The 18,242-nt window shown below is 42.9% G+C and overlaps 1 protein-coding gene and 1 pseudogene across 5 annotated transcripts in view; one reads left to right on the plus strand and one right to left on the minus strand.

Moving 5' to 3' along the window:
- The window catches only part of LOC105492228 (lon peptidase 2, peroxisomal), a 118,899-nt gene that overhangs the window by 83,036 nt on the left and 17,621 nt on the right, over positions 1-18,242 (plus strand). For all 5 annotated transcript variants that reach the window (XM_011759257.2, XM_011759256.2, XM_011759254.2 and 2 more), the window contains one exon: positions 8,630-8,772. In XM_011759257.2, the coding sequence (XP_011757559.2) occupies positions 8,630-8,772 (143 nt within the window). The remainder of the gene's footprint in view (positions 1-8,629; positions 8,773-18,242) is intronic.
- Positions 8,767-9,887, minus strand: LOC112428546 (ubiquitin-ribosomal protein eL40 fusion protein-like; annotated as a pseudogene).

The raw sequence follows: 18,242 nt of genomic DNA on the forward strand, positions 1-18,242 counted from the left end.
ATATGTCACATTTTCTTTATCCATTCATCCATTGATGGACACTTAGGTTGATTCCATATATTAGCTATTGTGAAGAGTGCTGCAGCAAACATGGAAGTGCAGATACCCCTTTGACATACTCATTTCCTTTGGATAAATGCCCATTTGTGGGGTTGCTGGATCATATGATAGTTCTACTTTTAAAATTTGAGAAATCGCCATACTGTTTTCCATAATGGCTGTACTAATTTACATTCCAGCCACCAGTGTGTTAGAGTTCTCCTTTCTCCACATCCACACCAACTACAGGTGGCTTTTCTAGACTGGACTTTACGTTGGGACAAAAAGTGTCTTTGAGAGTCAGTAGTCCTAATACTGTCTGTAAACGCTGTGGACTTAGGCAGTTTGTTTAAGCTTGTTTAAACTGGGTCTGTGTCTCCTTAGATATAAAATGGAGGGTTGCACTGGATCTTTAAGCTGCTGCCCAGCATTTAAAGTTCTGTTTATTGTGGTTGTATCCTGTGCTTCATGAATTCCTGATTCTTCCTGAATTCTGCTAAGCATCAGAATGCAGCTTACACATTCCCAACAGTTTCCCAAAGACATGATATTAGTATGACAGAAACAGTAGTAGTCCTTTCTTGGAAAATTATCCCCATTTCTGGAGCTTGTTTTATTGCTGGCTGCAATTAACAGGCTCTGGTATGTCCCATCCTTCCCTCCTCCATTCCCACCCCACAGGCATTAAAAACCTGCTGTTTGTGGAAATGAACACTTCTTTGATCATTTAGAAGAAGGGGTTCCTGTTACCACAAAATTTAGCTTTTGAACTCATGGGACTGGGGTTGAAAGCTTGGTACTATATATGCTTCAGATTAAGCAGGGTATAGAGAATAAGGAGTGATCACTAAAATTCTGCCTTGAATAAAGATGATGATAGATATCCTAGGGCCCTCTGTGGTTAGATAGTCTCCATTTCTACCACATGCTGAGGAATTGTGGGTGTTGCGCTTTTTGTGTTTCTGGCCTCCCTGCTACTTGCCATTGGTTGGATCACTGGCCAAGAGCTACCGAGACCTCCCATTTTGCGTCAAGATTTTTTCAAACAGCAAGGAACTTTTTTATTTTTTAACAGAGAGCTACTATCCTGAGGTATTACAACCCCCTTATCCTTCCTCCTTACTTCCCCTTTCAATAATTCCCTTTCCTCCCTCTTCCCACAGCAATTCTTTGGCTGTGGGTCCTGTTTTCATTGAAATCATGTTCCTGTGGCAGAGGGAAAATGAGTGGAAAACAGTTGACTGTGTCCGAGTGATAGCTGCTTAGGAAAAGCCCAGTCCTTCCCCAGAGGAGGCTGTCCCTATAGGACTTCCCTCCGTAATAGCTGTGCTTCCATCAGCTCTAGAGGATGGCTTAGCCCCCTTTGGGGGTACACCGCATTTCACTCTCACTTTGTTCACTGCCATCACCACAGTCCATGCTATGAGTACATTGCTGGTTCTGCCCCTGTGCTATGTGCATCTCTGCTGCTTTAATGCTGGGAAACTCCATGGTTATGCCCCGACTATCTTGGCGATGTTCTGAATCAGACATAGATAATGGTATTAATAGGTATTAATAGGCCGATAATACCTAGTAAAGAAGAGCTGGGAGATACCCCTGAGTAGATTAAATCAACTGGAAAACACTAGCCCCCTCCGATTTTCAGACTGATTTTATTTAAGTGGAAAAATAGTTGAAGTGGGATGAAGTAGAGCTAACTTATTCTACTCATTTTATATTTCCATGTCCTTTCTTTTCAACCTCTGTTTAACAGGGCTTTTATGTATTTTTAATTTATGTGATTCCCAACAGTTGTGTGATTGTGGTCAGAGTCCTGTCTGTGGGATGCTGGGTAGAATGAGATTGTAGAGAGCACTTTGTTTTCTTGTAATAGAAGGGTTTGGGGTAAGAATATGTGACTCATAGAAATCTGTATAGTAAGTATTACTCTAAAAAGGGAGCCATCAGGATCTGGGAGAATTTGCTAAAGGAAAACTAAGAAAGAAAAAAAGGCCAGTTGCAGTGGCTCATGCCTATAATCCCAACACTTTGAGAGGCCAAGGCAGGAGGACCTGAGGCCAGGAGTTCGAGACCAACCTGGCCAACATGGTGAAACCCCGTCTCTACTAAAAATACAAAAATTGGGCTGGGCGCGGTGGCTCACGCCTGTAATCCCAGCACTTTGGGAGGCCTTGGCAGGTGGATCACGATGTCAGGAGTTCGAGACTAGCCTGACCAACATGGTGAAACCCCGTGTCTACTAAAAATACAAAAATTAGCCGGGTGTGGTGGCGAGCGCCTGTAATCTCAGCTTCTCAGGAGGCTGAGGCAGGAGAATCGCTTGAACTCGGGAGGCGGAGGTTGTAGTGAGCCAAGATTGCACCATTGCACTTCAGCCTGGGTGACACAGGGAGACTCCGTCTCAAAAAAAAAAAAAAAAAAATTGGCCAGGTGTGGTGGTACACACCTGTAATCCCAGCTACTCAGGACGCTGAGGCATGAGAATCGCATGAACACAGGAGGCAGAGGTTGCAGTGAGCTGAGATCTCACCACTACATTCCAGCCTCTGTCTCAAAAAAAAAGGGGGGGATGGGGGGAGTGGGAGCTAGTATATAATTGAGTATCTCTCATCTATACATATTAAGGCTTTTGACCATTACTAAATTCTCCCAGCAACTCTCTGAGAATACTGTAATTCTGGTTTTGCTGATTAGAAAACCAGATACAAAGAGGTAAAGTCACCTTGTTCTAGGCCACATAGGTGGGAATTCAGAGTCAGGACTGGAGGCAATGATTTATTTTTAATATCTCATGTAATGTTAATCTCATAACTCAGGGCATAACTTTTTTTTTTTGAATTAAATACATAGGTATTCTGGATTTATTTTTACACCAACTAGATGTTTTTAAAGGACATTTGTTTTTCTTTTTTTTTCTCCTTTTTTTTCTTTTATTATTATTATACTTTAAGTTCTAGGGTACATGTGCATAACGTGCAGGTTTGTTACGTATGTATACTTGTGCCATGTTGGTGTGCTGCACCCACCAACTCGTCACCACCCATCAACTCGTCATTTACATCAGGTATAACTCCCAATGCAATTCCTTCCCCCTCCCCCCTCCCCATGATAGGCCCCGGTGTGTGATGTTCCCCTTCCCAAGTCCAAGTGATCTCATTGTTCAGTTCCCACCTATGAGTGAGAACATGCGGTGTTTGGTTTTCTGTTCTTGCCGTAGTTTGCTGAGAATGATGGTTTCCAGCTGCATCCATGTCCCTACAAAGGACACAAACTCATCCTTTTTTATGTCTGCATAGTATTCCATGGTGTATGTGTGCCACATTTTCTTAATCCAGTCTGTCACTGATGGACATTTGGGTTGATTCCAAGTCTTTGCTATTGTGAATAGTGCCGCAATAAACATACGTGTGCATGTGTCTTTATAGCAGCATGATTTATAATCCTTTGGGTATATCCCCAGTAATGGGATGGCTGGGTCATATGGTACATCTAGTTCTAGATCTTTGAGGAATCGCCATACTGTTTTCCATAATGGTTGAACTAGTTTACAATCCCACCAACAGTGTAAAAGTGTTCCTATTTCTCCACATCCTCTCCAGCACCTGTTGTTTCCTGACTTTTTAATGATTGCTCAGGGCATAACTCTTTTACCATTTTGGACTGTATCATTTCATTCATATGATAATGACACTGTAGCTCCCCCCTCACCTGCAGCTTCACTTTCTGCAGTTTTAGTTACCTGTGGTCAACCATCATCCAAAAATATTAAATGGAAAATTCTAGAAATAATCCACTCATAAGTTTTAAATTGTGCACTATTCTGGGCAGTGTGCTGAAATGTCGAGCCGTCCTGCTCTGTGTGACCCCGGACGGGAAGCCTCCCTTTGTCCAGCATATCCACGCGGTATGACTCCCACCCGTTTAGCCACGCAGCAGCCATCTCACTTACCAGATCAGCTGTCTTGGTATCAGGGTGTTTGTGTTCAGGTAACCCTTCCCTTGCTTAATAATGGACCCAAAGCCAAGAGCAGTGATGCTGGCATTCTGGGTTTATTTTATTAGTATTGTTGTAAGTCTCTTACTTTGCTTAATTTATAAATTAAACATGATCATAAGTACGTATCTGCAGGGAAAAGATGGTATATATAGGGTTCTGAACTATCCCGTGTTTCAGGTATCCACCGTGGGTCTGGAAATGTATCCCCTGTGGAGAAGGGATGACTACTGTGTATGTAAAAATCACACTGTGTGAAATGTTATATCCTCCCCTTTCCTCAGTTTAACGTTTTGAAAGAATTTTCTCACATTACTTGAAAACACTTAGGAAACCATTTTTAGTGACTGTAGTGTTTTACCAGATAGATACGCCATGGTTTACTTAACTATGTTCCTAATGATGGGTGCTTATATTGGATCTAGGTTTTGCTGTTATTTGTAGTGCTCCAATGGGTGACTCTGTGCACAAACCCTTGCCTGTACTTTTGTGTATTTCTCTGAGGATAGATTGCTGCAAAAAAAGACCCACTGAGTGTGAGACTCTAAGTATTTGGAAGGCTTTCAGTCTGTTTCCATATTGCTTTCCTGAAAGATTGAACCAGTTTATACTTTGTAAGCAACGGTGTGTGAGAAGATCTCTTTACTTTCCTTAACATTGGCCTTTGTCATTTCTTAAACTTTACTGGTTATTTTGGTAACCAGCTTGTTTTTATAATTTGAATTTCTTTGCTTCTCAGTGAAATAATAGTTTCTTTTATATGAGGATTAACCATTTGTTAAGAACCACTATTTGAGTCCGAAAGAAAGGTGTATAAGAAGAAAACTGCACAATTCCAGTAGGAAGGACTTAGAGTCAGGGTCCCTGATGTGTTGGAAGGTTGAACTTTTTGTTGGTGGTGTTTCCCCTTGCCTTAAAAAGTCCATATTGCTTGAATGTTGCAATCTTGGGCAAGGCCAGCAATTAATCTCAGGGACGATGCCACTTTCTTCTCCTGGTGCTGGTCCTTTCTGACAAGAGAGAACATGGTGTTAGGGCTGAGTGCTTGAATGCTTGCACATACGACCCAGAAGGTGCAGATATAACCGGGGGTTCATTCCTTGAGTGATATCTTTGTGAGATGACATTTTGCTTGTTGTTTGTGTGTTTTATAATGAGGAATCAAAGTGGGTATTCTAGGAAGATCCAGTGTTTCCCTACTCTCACTTTGCATTACACACAATCCGGGGGGTGACTCAGAATCCAGTGCTGCCCTGCCTCTCCCAGTTAGCTGACACCATTTTCTTGACTAGAGCCTTAGTTTTCTAGGCATATATTCTAATGATGGAACATTTTGAAATGCAGTTTATTTTTGAGTTTATTGAATTTTTTTAATAACACATCTGCTGCCCCTAAATTGTCATCTTTTATATTACAAGGTCTAGTTGCATTAGAAATAGCTCTCCCAACCCCACTCCCCCAGTGCTCAGAACACTGAACCCCGTACTACACTTGGAAAAGGATTGGATGTCCTAAAGCATTGGTTATGTAATTGTGGGTTGGCTTTCACCCACTGAGCTTTACGTCCTCCTGTGATAGTGAAATACAAGCTGGCAACAGTAATTAGATCTCAGAAAAGCTTGTCACAAAGCACCACAGACTGGAGAAACTTGTAAGCTCTTTTTGCACTGGCTGAAGTTTTTGAGTACCACTACCTTCCATCTGTAGAGTGTAGTAACCTTAGACAGGTAGTGCTTTTCTTCTGTGCATTAATTTTAATTAAGCAATGACACCTACTTTCTTTTCCACTCTGAGATCTGCATGTAGCTAAACTGATCAGGTGAGTGCTTTCCCACCTTTGATCATTGATACTGCTTGGAATATACTGGAAAAAGAGCAGCAAGCAGAAAATCTCCCGTTTCCACAAGCTGCTGACTAACCCAGAATTGCTAGATTTTGTGAAGCAAATGAATGCTATAAAAGAAGTCAAAAAAATCGGGGAAGATGTCCCTAGGACATGGTCAGGCCAAACCTTGAAAGATCAAGTGATGTTACAGAGGTACAATTATAAGAATATATATCACTCAAGACTTACATATGTGTTAAACAGTGCATTGCTCTTTGCAGTCTACAAAGGATTTTCTTTTTAATTCTCACAACAATTCTGCAGAGAGAGGTAGTGAGAGGTTTAATGCTTTGTTCGACATAATTTGCTGTTAAATAGCCATCCATTGGCAGAAAATTTGAACTGTTGTGTTTTCTTTCCTGTGTCATTCATGGTTTCAGTCCTGAAGAGAAGCCCACGAGAGCCCAGCAGGAGAGGAGAGTGGGAGAATCCCTCACCCAAAAGTTCTCATTGGCATCATTTAGTGACACTCAGGATGTCTCCAGTTATTGTTAGAATTTAAAGTTAGGTTCATCCCTGTGAGGTCCAAGAAAATACAAAAATAAAATAAGGGTCTACCAGTATTAAACATACTCAGTAATCACTTTTGAAAGGAAAAGAGTTAGTGGAAAAAATGGAAGAACCACAGCAAAACTAAAATAAGTATATAGAGATATATTGCCAGACACGGTGGCTCACACCTGTAATCTCAGCACTTTGGGAAGCTGAGGCAGCCGGATCACTTGAGGTCAGGAGTTCAAGACCAACCTGGCCAACATGGTAAAACCCCGTCTCTACTAAAAATACAAACATTAGGCTGGGTGCCGTGGCTCACATCTATAATCCCAGCAGTTTGGGAGGCTGAGGTGGGCAGATCACCTGAGGTCAGGAGTTCGAGACCAGCCTGGCCAACATAGTGAAACCCCATCTCTACTAAAACTACCAACATTAGGCTGGGTGCAGTGGCTCATGCCTGTAATGCCAGCAGTTTAGGAGGCCGAGGTGGGCAGATGACCTGAGATCAGGAGTTCGAGAACAGCTTGGCCAACATGGTGAAACCCCATCTCTACTAAAAATACAAAATTTAGCCGGGCATGGTGGCCCATGCCTGTAGTCCCAGCTACAGGGAGGTTGAGGCAGGAGAATCGCTTGAACCCAGAAGACGGAGGTTGCAGTGATCCATGGTTGTGCCACTACACGCCAGCCTGGGTGACACAGCAAGACTCCGTCTCAAAAAAAAAAAAAAAAAAAAAAAAATATATATATATATATACACACACACACATACATATACACACCAACATTAACCGGGCATGGTGTCATGTGCCAGTAATCCCAGCTACTTGGGAGGCTGAGGCAGGAGAATCGCTTGAACCCAGGAGGCGGAGGTACTGCACTGCAGCCTGGGTGACAGAGCAAGATTCCAGCTCAAACAATATAGATAGACAGACAATGTTAGATAACTGCATAATTATTATATGTGTGTATTAATATATAAAGCAATCACTTTCAGAAGGAATAGTATGTTAAAAAAAAAAAGGTAATGAAAGATTTTAAAACAAAACACTTCATGAGACAAGAAGTTAGAACAATTACGACAAACTAAAAGAAAAAGCTGGGAATGAGATCGAATACAGCCAAGTATTTCCTGCAGTTTTAAAACCTCTACTCCCCATTTTTGGTTTCTGGCCACAGATTATGTAATATTTTTCATTACTTGAACTGGAATTACAAAGATTGATACAGAAGGTGGTCTGGTAAGTCGACTGGGTCCTGCTCCTTGTATGTCTTAGGTCCAAACCAAAATGAGTCAATATTTGGACAAGATATCAGCCATGCAGGGCTTATAGGCAGGTAAAGGAGATGGCCCATTATTACAGGGATTTCAAACCAGGCTTAGTATTCTCTTACCCTGGCACTGCCAATTATATTTATTTATTGGAAAATGATAACCTTAGAGTTAAGCTATATGCTTCCAAAAGAGGCACTGCTTATATGAGTTCTGTCATGTCCAGGTTTACATTGCCCATTAGAAAACAGAGCACCTGACCTGGTGCAGCAACTCATGTCTGTAATCCCAGCACTTTGGGAGGCCAAGGAGGGAGGATCGCTTGAGCCCAGGAGGTCAAGGCAGCATGAGCTGTGTTAACACCACTGCACTAGACCCTGTCTCAAAAAAAAAAAAAAAAAAAGTGGGGCAGGTGTGGCGAGAGAGAGGAGGGGAGGGGAGAGGACACCTGATCAGACTCCTCTGAAGAGGGACTTGAAAAGTTTGTCACAAGCCCTGAGTTATTCTGATGGAACAGAGAATTGTTAGATCACAGAATGCAAAGTAACCTACTGCATTTAGCCCTTCAGTCTTTGGCCTAGCTGTAGGCCATTAAGTTGAATAGTGCTGGGAATCGTTAAGAATATAATGGTCAAAAAGGACAGGCAAAGTTGTTTCCCTTCTGGAACTTACACTTTAATGGGGGAGATAGATGATAAGCAAGTAAAAGTAATTGAACAAGGCAATTGCAAATGCCACCCTCAGTGAGCTCTTGAAAGACAAATTATTTCACCTGCATGCCACAAATGCACAGGTGAATGTCTGTGCCTTGAGAAATGCATAAAAGTGACTGAACTTTTGAGGTCCACTGACTGGGCTTTTGTTTGATATTTACTGCTAGTGAATTTTCCAGCCTGCAAATGTCTTAGAACTTCTAAATACATTTTTTTTTTTCGTTTAGGTTGCAGAGAACACATCTTAGAAGATGAAAAACCTGAATCTATCAGTGACACTACTGACTTGGCTCTACCACCTGAAATGCCGATTTTGATTGATTTCCATGCTCTGAAAGACATCCTTGGGCCCCCGATGTATGAAATGGAGGTGATCAATTTCTTTTTTTTTTCTTTGCTTTTTGCTCCAGTCAATGAAAAGAACACTTTATTGAGGCCCCAGGGCCATAGGGCCTGGGCAGGAGGCTGCCCTTTGGGGAAGGAAGAGCCTTATTTGATCTTTTTGGGACGTAGGTTGTTGGTGTGGCCACACTTCTTGCAGTAGTTGACAGCATGGGGGCGCAGGCAAGCACAGCTCTTGTGGCAGATCATCTTGTCACAGTTGTATTTCTTGGCAAGGTGGCAGAGGGAAGGCTCCGTAATGCCACCTCGCAGGCGCAGCATCAGGTGCAGGGTGGACTCTTTTCTGGATGTTGTAGTCTGAGAGAGTGCGGCCATCCTCCAGCTATTTGCCCTCAAATTATCAGACACTGCTGGTCAGGTAGGATGCCCTACTTGTCTTGAATTTTGGCTTTGGCATTCTCAGTGGTGTCACTCGGCTCGACCTCAAGGGCGATGGTCTTGCCTGTGAGGGTCTTCACAAAGATCCACATCTCAGCGTCTGCGGCTCGGCGAGTCTCGCTCCATTCTCCTTTTTTTCATTGGTACTCACTGATTCTCTCAGGTGGTTGCTTAACAGAGAAGTAGAATTGGGTGTTTCCAGAGGCTGAATTTTGCCTTAAGATAGAAACTTTATTTCTGTATGGTATTGCGTTTTAGTGCTTAATGTGATAATATGACTGTTGCCAGGAGCCAGAGATCCCAGCCATATCCTCTTTTAGAACCCCAGTCTCATTTTATTCTCTACCATTCAGTTCCTTTTTCAGAACAATGCCTCTGACTCTTCTCCTTAGAAAAATTCCATATTCTTATGTGTACTTTAATGAGGGATTTCTTTGTGCTGCTATCAAGGGCTTGGGGGAAGAGGCATAGAATCAACCTGATACAGGTGTGGAAACATGAGCATGGCTTAGCTTCAGACTGTGCTGGTGCAGACCCAGATGACATCTTTCAGGAACCTATTGTCCCATTGTTAATAGTTCCTTTAGGGTTAAACCCACATGCAGGTCTAGCCCTGTTTTCATCTTTCTCTCCTAACTATACCTCACAGCAGAAGGCCTGAGCGCCAAGACCGAGTTAGGCAACTGATGGAAATAGATGTTAGAATATAACTGCGAAGGGTGTTGTGAAATAATTTATAGGGTGCTTAGATGAGCCTTCATAGGTTGGTTACTATAAAAATGTTTGTATTATACTACTGAATTTGGCTTTATCATCACCTCCTTATCAGTTTAAGGAAAAAATATTTTCAGAAAATAAATCTGATAAATTATGCAGAAGGTAATCTCTCCATCTAACATTTGAAATCATTACCAGTAGATAGGTTTTCCTTAAGTTCTTACAACTGAGTTGATGAGAAATAGCCCCCAAGCCTGTCTTGTTTATCCATTTAAACTCTAAGCTGGTCATTAAAGCTAATGAGCCTGTCTCAGAGCTCTCAGTTACAAGAATAGAACTTGTTTACTCTTGACAGTAAATCTGGACTCGAACAATAGAATCAGAAGCATTGTTTTGATTATTTGAATTCTTAAGATATCATGGATTTGAATTTTGAAGTGTTGAAAGAACTTGAGCAAAACATTGTTGATTGAGAAAGTGAACAAAACCCTCTTTCTCGTTCTGGGAGGATCCAGTGACTTTGAGAGTGAAGACACAAACAGGTTTTGACTCCTGCATGGCCGATGGCCTTTTTCTCTAGGCTTCCAGAAAACTACATTCCAACAGTTCTTTGAGGATTTAAACTAGAGCAGCAAATAAAGACAAAAGATTAATGCATGTCTCTGTTGCATATACCCCTCTCGCCCAGCCATCTCTGCTGATGTTAAGTTTGGGAGCATTGCTGACATTCCTGGAGCATTAGCAAAGAAAGAGCCAAGAGAACAGAAATGAGAAATTTTATAAACATTGCTTACCAGCTCTCATTGTTAGCATCAGAGAACCTTATTTTCCTTGTAGCATGTGAGCTTTACGTAGTAACACTTTTACCAATGAGAGTCTGCAGAAAGACTCCAGTAGCCATTTTGTCTTTTATTAATAGCATCTTAGAATGGAAGATGTGGTGTGTCACATGCGTCCATGTGAAGAGCCCACCAACCAGGCTTTGTGTGAGCAACAAGGCTGTTTATTTCACCTGGGTGCAGGCGGGCTGAGTCCGAAAAGAGGCAACGAAGGGAGATAGGGGTGGGGTTGTTTTATAGGATTTGGGTGAGTAGTGGAAAATTATATTCAAAGGGGGTTGTTCTCTTGCTGGCAGGGGCAGGGGTCACAAGGTACTCAGCTGGGGAGCTTCTGAGCCAGGAGAAGGAATTTCACAAGGTTAATCGCTCAGTTAAGGTGGGGCAGGAACAGATCACAATGGTGGAATGTCATCAGTTAAGGCAGGAACCAACCATTTTCACTTCTTTTGTGATTCTTCACTTGCTCCAGGCCATCTGGATGTATACGTGCAGATCACAGGGGATATGATGGCTTAACTTGGGCTCAGAGGCCTGACATGGTGTTTGAGTGTTGGGAACATTGTGTTCATTTTTTTCATGCTTGAAAGTGAGAACTCACCCTGTAGCCTGGGGTCTGTCTCTACCCGGGATCTTATGACCACCAGCCCCAAATTACTTAACCACACAGTCTACCTCTGCTTTTGTGTCTATAAAATTAAGACTTATAGAACATTTCTTTCTTGCCCATGAGGGCTGTCACTGTGCTAGGAGTATAATTCCATTTTACATACAAGGGAAAAGTTTAAAGAGATTAAATGAGTTGTACAAATTCACATAAAGTGCAGTTGGTAGAGTTGGAATTCAGACTCAGATCAGCTTATTCCAAGTCCATTATTCTTTCTCCCCTTCTACAGCACCCTGTCAGGTCAAGATAATTCCTGCCCTTGGCTGCTAGAAGAGAGTGGCAGTGATATATTAGAGTTTTTTAAAAAGGCATCTGCTCTACATCAGATTCTCATTCATATTCTTACCAACTCTAGTGCTCTGCTTTGGAATGGGAGAGGCTGGGCTCAACTTGTTGACCACTACCATTTTTGTATCTCTTGGCTGTCAGGCACTGTGCAAGGCCCTCCACAAGTGATCATTTAATCCTCGGTCATGGTTGTCTTTCCAGTAACAGTTGAGGAAACAGGCTTAGAGTATTTAAATAACTCGAGAGAAGACACAACTTATGCCAGAAATGAGATTTGGTTCTAGGCCTGACCAACTCCAAACCTAGTGCTCTATTACTCTAGAAAAACGTCACAGGCAACCTGAGCAGGGCCTCTGTTCTTTGCAGAGAGCTCACAGGTGGACCTGAGCAGGGCCTCTGTTCTTTGCGCTTCACAAGTGGCCAGTCTTATTTCTCTATTTCTTTGTGCTTTCCTAGGCAAAGAATCTGAAGAGAGAGGTTACACTAGGAATATTGGAATACATGTTGAGGTGTTCGCAAGATGTTACAAGATACCTTTCGTTTGTTTGTTTTTACTTTTTATTTTTTGAGATGAGGTCTCACTCTGTCACCTAGGCTGGAGTGCAGTGGCATGATCATAGCTCACTGCAACCTCCAACTCCTGGGCTCAAGCTATTCTCCCACCTCAGCCTCCTGAGTAGCTGGGACCACAGGCGTGTGCTACCATACCCAGCTAATTTTTTCTGTATTTTTTTGTAGAGATGGGGTTTCACCATGTTGTCCTATACTGGTGTCAAACTCCTGAGCTCAAGCCATCCACCTGCCTCAGCCTCCCAAAGTGCTGGAATTACAGGCATGAGCCACTAAACCCAGCCGATACCTTTTTTTGTCTAAATGCCTATATTCTCCCTTAGGGTAAATTACAGTCTAGGGTCTGTGGTTTCTTCTAGAAAGAGTTTCATTCATTTAATAAATACCTATTAAGGACCTAACATGTGCTTCTGGCAATACAGTAGTAAATAAGCAAAGTATGATGTCTGCCTTCATGGATCCCACTTTAGTGCAGGAAAAAAAATTGACAGGTAAACAAATAATCACAAATTGAAGTTGATGCTATAGAGAAAACAAACGGTGGTACTGAGATAGACAGTAACTACTCTAGCTGTATCTGAGGTCTGTTTTAGAGGTAGAAGTAGACATGCTGATGGGAAACAATTGGGGAATGAAGGAAACTTATCAAAAGGGACTTACCGGTTTCTGGCCAGAGTGACAGGGTATGTGTGTAGTAGTGCCGTTTACTGAGATGGGGAAGACTGGGGGAGGGAGATGGGGAGGGAGTGTTGCAAAGAAAACTGGGGGCTCTTTTGAACACATTAAGGTTGAAATATCCAGGCCAGGCGTGGTGGCTCATGCCTGTAATCCCAGCACTTTGGGAGGCTGAGGCAGGTGGATTGCTTGAGTCCTGGAGTTCAAGACCAGCCTGGGCAACATGGCAAAATCCCTTCTCTACAAAAAATACAAAAATTAGCTGGGTGTGGTGGCTCACTCCTGTAGTCACAACTACTTGGGAGGCTGAGATGGGAGGATCACTTGAGCCTGGGAGACAGAGGATGCAGTGAGCCAAGATCACGCCACTGCACTCCAGCCTGAGCGACAGAACAAGACCCTGTCTCAAAAAAAATAAAATAAAAGTTTGAAATATTGGCGAGGCATAGAAGTAGAGATATTTGGACATTCAGATCTATGGCTCCGAGGAAAAACCCAAGATGGAGATACAGATTATAGGGTTATCAGAAAGTAGAGGATATTTAGAGCCCCAGAAATTGAGGCTTTGACATCACCTGAGAAAAAAGGAGACATAAAAAAGCAGGTAGCCTAGAAGCAAGCCCTGAAGTACAGCATTATTTAGGGATCATATAGAGAGAAGAGGAGCCAACAAAGAAGTCAGGAAAAACAGAAAGGGACTGGGAAGGAACAAGCCTTCAGGGAAGAGGAAAACCAGGATGTTGTGCTGCCATAGAGACAGAAGAGGAGAATATTTCAAGAAAGAAGGGACATCAGAATGTGTTTACTGTTTGAGAGATCAAAGAAGATCAAGGTCAGAACAAATGTGTGTTGGATTTGATGGCATGCAGGTTGTTGGTGACCTTGAAAGAGATTTCACAAGGAAGGAGTGGTGGGGACGGTAGAAGTTGGAGTATGTTGAAGAATGGGAGGCGAGGAAGTAGAATTAATGTGTAGGCAGCTCTTTAGAAGTTTGGCTGTAAACAATTGCAGAGAAATGAGGCAGCTAGAAGAGAATATGGATGTCAAAGGGAGAATGTTTTCAAAATAGTAGCTGCTGCTAAGAGTAATCCAGGAGAGAGCACAGGACTGATGTTGCAGGACAGAGCAGTGGTACGATAGAAACAGTCTCCAGGAAAGTGAGAGGGGGTGGGATGCAAAGCACCAGTGAGGAAATGGCTTTTGATGGGAGAAGGGATACTTTTTGCAAGGTATTATGTAGAAAGGGACAAAAATATTGAGTGATCTATAAGGAAAAGATTACAATGACGGGGCTAACGTATGTGGGCTGCACAAGAGAGGAGTGAAGCTAGGGCAGAGCTGCTGTATGATGGGAATGTGCTGGAGTTCATGGCTTGAGTACAGGCGAGCTAGAAGGATAAGAAATGATGGTCAGGGGTTTCAGAGGTAGTATGGTTTCTGTTGGTGATAAGTACCTGGAAGAGGGTGGCTGAGTTCAGGAGGCATTTAAAGAACTGAGAAGCCAGGTTTTGGGTGAGCATCATGCCTTCACTGAAGATACCCAGGGTGATAGCAGGGGCTGGGGTAGAAAGGAAGGAGCAGTGTTTAGACTCTTCCTGAATGTTAGAGACAGTGAGGAGAAAGTCAGGATGGTAAAGCCAACTGCCATAAGCCAGGGGCTCAGAAGGGTAGAAGAATAAGGCCTGAAAGTAGCAAGGCGGCCTCTTACTCACTAAATCATAAACTCAGTCTCCTTGAGCTTGATGTCTTCCTCTGATAAATGGTGGTAAGCATGTGCACATTATCACAGAGTTCGAATTTGGGGAGTCAGCGTACCCACCATGTTGCCCAGTAATACTAAAAAAGAATAAACAAATACTAATTTCTGCAACTACCATACTCCATAAAAAGAGACCTATCCCCAATCACCAAAAAATCCCCACTGTTTTTCTACTCTAACTTTTGTACATAGTTAATAACCTTATACCACCACTTACTATATTTTACTTTCATCGAAGATGAATCTACAAAAATATATTAATGTCAAAAAATGTTACTGACCTAGCAAACTGACAGTTCGAAAGTAAGGTAAGAAGGCACACTTTTATTAATTAATAATATCCTTTAGTATTCCCTAAACAGATCGAAAAATGGTGGATTAGTTCATTCTTGCATTCCTATAAAAAAAATACCTGAGACCAGGCACAGTGGCTCATGCCTATAAATCCCAGCACTTTGGGAGGCCAAGGCGGGCAGATTGCTTGAGTTCGAGACCAACCTGGGCAGCAAAGTGAGACCCAGTCTCTACAAAAAATACAAAATATTACCTGGGAGGCTGAGGTGGGAGGATCACCTGAGCCCAGAAGGTTGAGGCTGCAGTGAGCTGTGATCACAGCATTGCACTGCAGCCTGGGTGACAGAATGAAAACTGTCTCAAAAAAAAAAAAAAAAAAAAAGAACTACCTGAGATTGGGTAATTTATAAAGAAAAGAAGTTTAATTGGCTAATGGTTCTGAAGGCTCTACAGGAATCAGAGCCACAGCTCCAGCATCAGGCCAGGTGCGGTGCCTCACGCCTGTAATCCTGGCACTTCAGGAGGCCGAGGCAGGCGGATCACGAGGTCAGGAGTTCGAGACCAGCCTCGCCAATACGGTGAAACCCTATCTCTACTAAAAATACAAAAATTAGCCAGGCGTGGTGGCGCACACCTGTAGTCTCAGTACTTGGGAGGCCAAGGCAGAAGAATCACTTGAACCCAATAGGCGGAGGTTGCAGTGAGCCAAGATCATGCCACTGCACTCCAGCTTGAGGCACAGAGTGAGACTCCATCTCAAAAATAAATAAATAAATAAATAAATAGCTCCAGCATCAGCTTCTGGGGAGACCTCGAGAAACTTACAGTTCTTGGCGGAAAGTGAAGGGGGAGCAGGCATATCATGTGGCCAGAGCAGGAGCAAGAGTACAGGAGGAGAGGTGGCCACACACTTTTAAACAACCGCCTCCCGAGAGAACTCACTCACTATTGCGAGGACAGTACCAAGGGGATGGGGCTAAACCATTCATGAGAAATTTGCCTCCGTGATCCAGTCACCTCCCACCAGGCCCCACCTCCAACACTGAGGATTATAGTTCAACATGAGATTTGGTGGAGACACAGATCCAAACCATATCAAATGGGTTCCAGGAACTTAGCCTAGATTTCAAATTTAGGAACAGTGTCATAGGTCACCTTTTCAAAATACATGAAGTTTCCTACAGAAACAAAATCAATTAAGTGCATGTTTTAAAAATAAAATAAACATAAACGTTACTACAAAAAAAAGTGGGGAGGAGCAGGAGTGGGTGCAGGTGTCCCCAGGAAGCCTAGGCATCGCTCACACTGCATGTGCTATCACGGCAAGACTCAGAACTGCCCCGAGTCCGAGGAGGGGCCACGCGAGTAGGTGGGCCTGGGCACCTCCTCAGCCCCTGGCTGTGCCCTTTCACTCTCTCACTGGGAGACAGAATCCTGAGTTTTCTGCCTCAGGGAGCCTGCGTGGAAAGAGTAGGTCACTGCAGGAAATCAGGCTGGTTTTAGGAAAAGGAATGGAAATTAGGCACCTCCAAAGGGACAAAGGATCAGTATACCTGGTTGGGGACAGGATTCTGTCATTTCATTATTCCTGATTCTCATGTTTTCAAGTGTCCCCCACCTCATATAAAAGCCTCAGTGTTGGCTTCTGACCATGGTGTGTGAAAAGCCCTTGTCTAAAAGTTACTTGCTCTGAGAAAATAATGAAGAAGAGGATAGACACAAAGACACTTTAAAGCCTCCTGAATAGAATGCATCCAGAAGCGAATTCCAGGAGATTCTATCATCATGCTTGCCTTTCAAGCAAACAAACTCAGCTGCTAGAACTGAGAAAGAGTCTAAACACCAACTAAATGCCCCAAAGAATCATGGTAGTAAATTACTTCTCCGTGCTGCTCCATATAAACCTGCTGTGCCACCTGTTGAGGGCAGCACTGATGCTGCATGTTCAGTCTGGTCCCGGGCCCCGGCAGGAACCCGCCATTGTGCCAGCCTTACTGGAAGGATTGGAGAGCAGCTGGTTCTCAGCAATGCAAGTGTCAGGCCAGCCTGGGGCTGCATAATGCTGCTTAAGAGATGACAGTGGTGGACCCCAGCACCTCTCCGAGGGATGTAGAATCTGCTCTTCCCATTTCTGAATGCTACTGAAACAAATCTACAACTAGAAAAATCAAATATTCATGAATTCAAGACTTGGGATCTCAGTACTAAGACTTTAAAGAGGTTGCCAGATGGATCGCTTCTGTGGTGACAGCCCTGGCAGGAGCATTCAAAGTGCTCTGTGAGCTACAAAAGAAACCAGTTGATGGTGTGAACACCACTACAGGGCAACCTGCACACCACAGCAATTTGGCAGCTCAGGTTCTGTGTCTCACGTGACGCCAGGCTTGTCCTTGGAAAGAAGGCCTACAAAATTCTTCATATCTCCATTCCTTGGCATCTGCTGGCAAACTCCTACTCGTATTTTAAGACTCAGCCTCTCCTGTGACACCTGTGTCTTCTCTCCAGACAGGGAGGGACCCTTGCCTCTTCAGGGCTCCCCACACTGGAGTATAACTGCTCCTGTGTCTGATGCCTTTAGTCTCTCAGTGCCGGGAGGTATTCATGCTTATGTCCCCATGGCCTGTAACAGAGCCTGCATCAGGATGCTTGGAAAGGACTGTTGAATGAATGTCAAATATGGGTCCCTCTGATGGGTCTATACATGTTGGTCTAGGCTTGAAAGGGTCACAAAGAGTTGTGCATACCTAAGATTTCAATCAAATATCACTATTTTTAGTTAAGAGGGAAGAGTAGTGTGAAATTATCAATGATTAGATACTCCAAATGTTCTTTAAAAACTAATAGCATTGATGTATTAAGAATGCAATCATACATTAGAAGACACATTCTATTTTTAGATTTTTACTTAGTTTAAATTCTTCCTTAATCTGCATATTTACCTTATTGACAGAATTATTTCAGAAGAAATTGATCATTTCATGGAACAAGATTTATTAGACACAAAAGAAAACTGAATCATAACAATTGTACAGGTGGGAAATTGAACAACAAAAATGACCCTGAGATACCCACATTCTACTTTGGCATAGAGTGGGAAAAACATTCTAGACTTCAAGTCTAGGCCTGTCTTGGCTAATGTAACTGATGACTTCACAAACCTGTCATGGGACTAGAAGCTGAAAGGAAAATACTGGTGGATAAACACCATGTTGAAATTATGTTGAGTCGCTTATTTGCTATAAAACACAAATTGT

This window comes from Macaca nemestrina, chromosome 18 (genome assembly GCF_043159975.1).
Source record: "Macaca nemestrina isolate mMacNem1 chromosome 18, mMacNem.hap1, whole genome shotgun sequence".
In the NCBI taxonomy this organism is placed as follows: domain Eukaryota; kingdom Metazoa; phylum Chordata; class Mammalia; order Primates; family Cercopithecidae; genus Macaca; species Macaca nemestrina.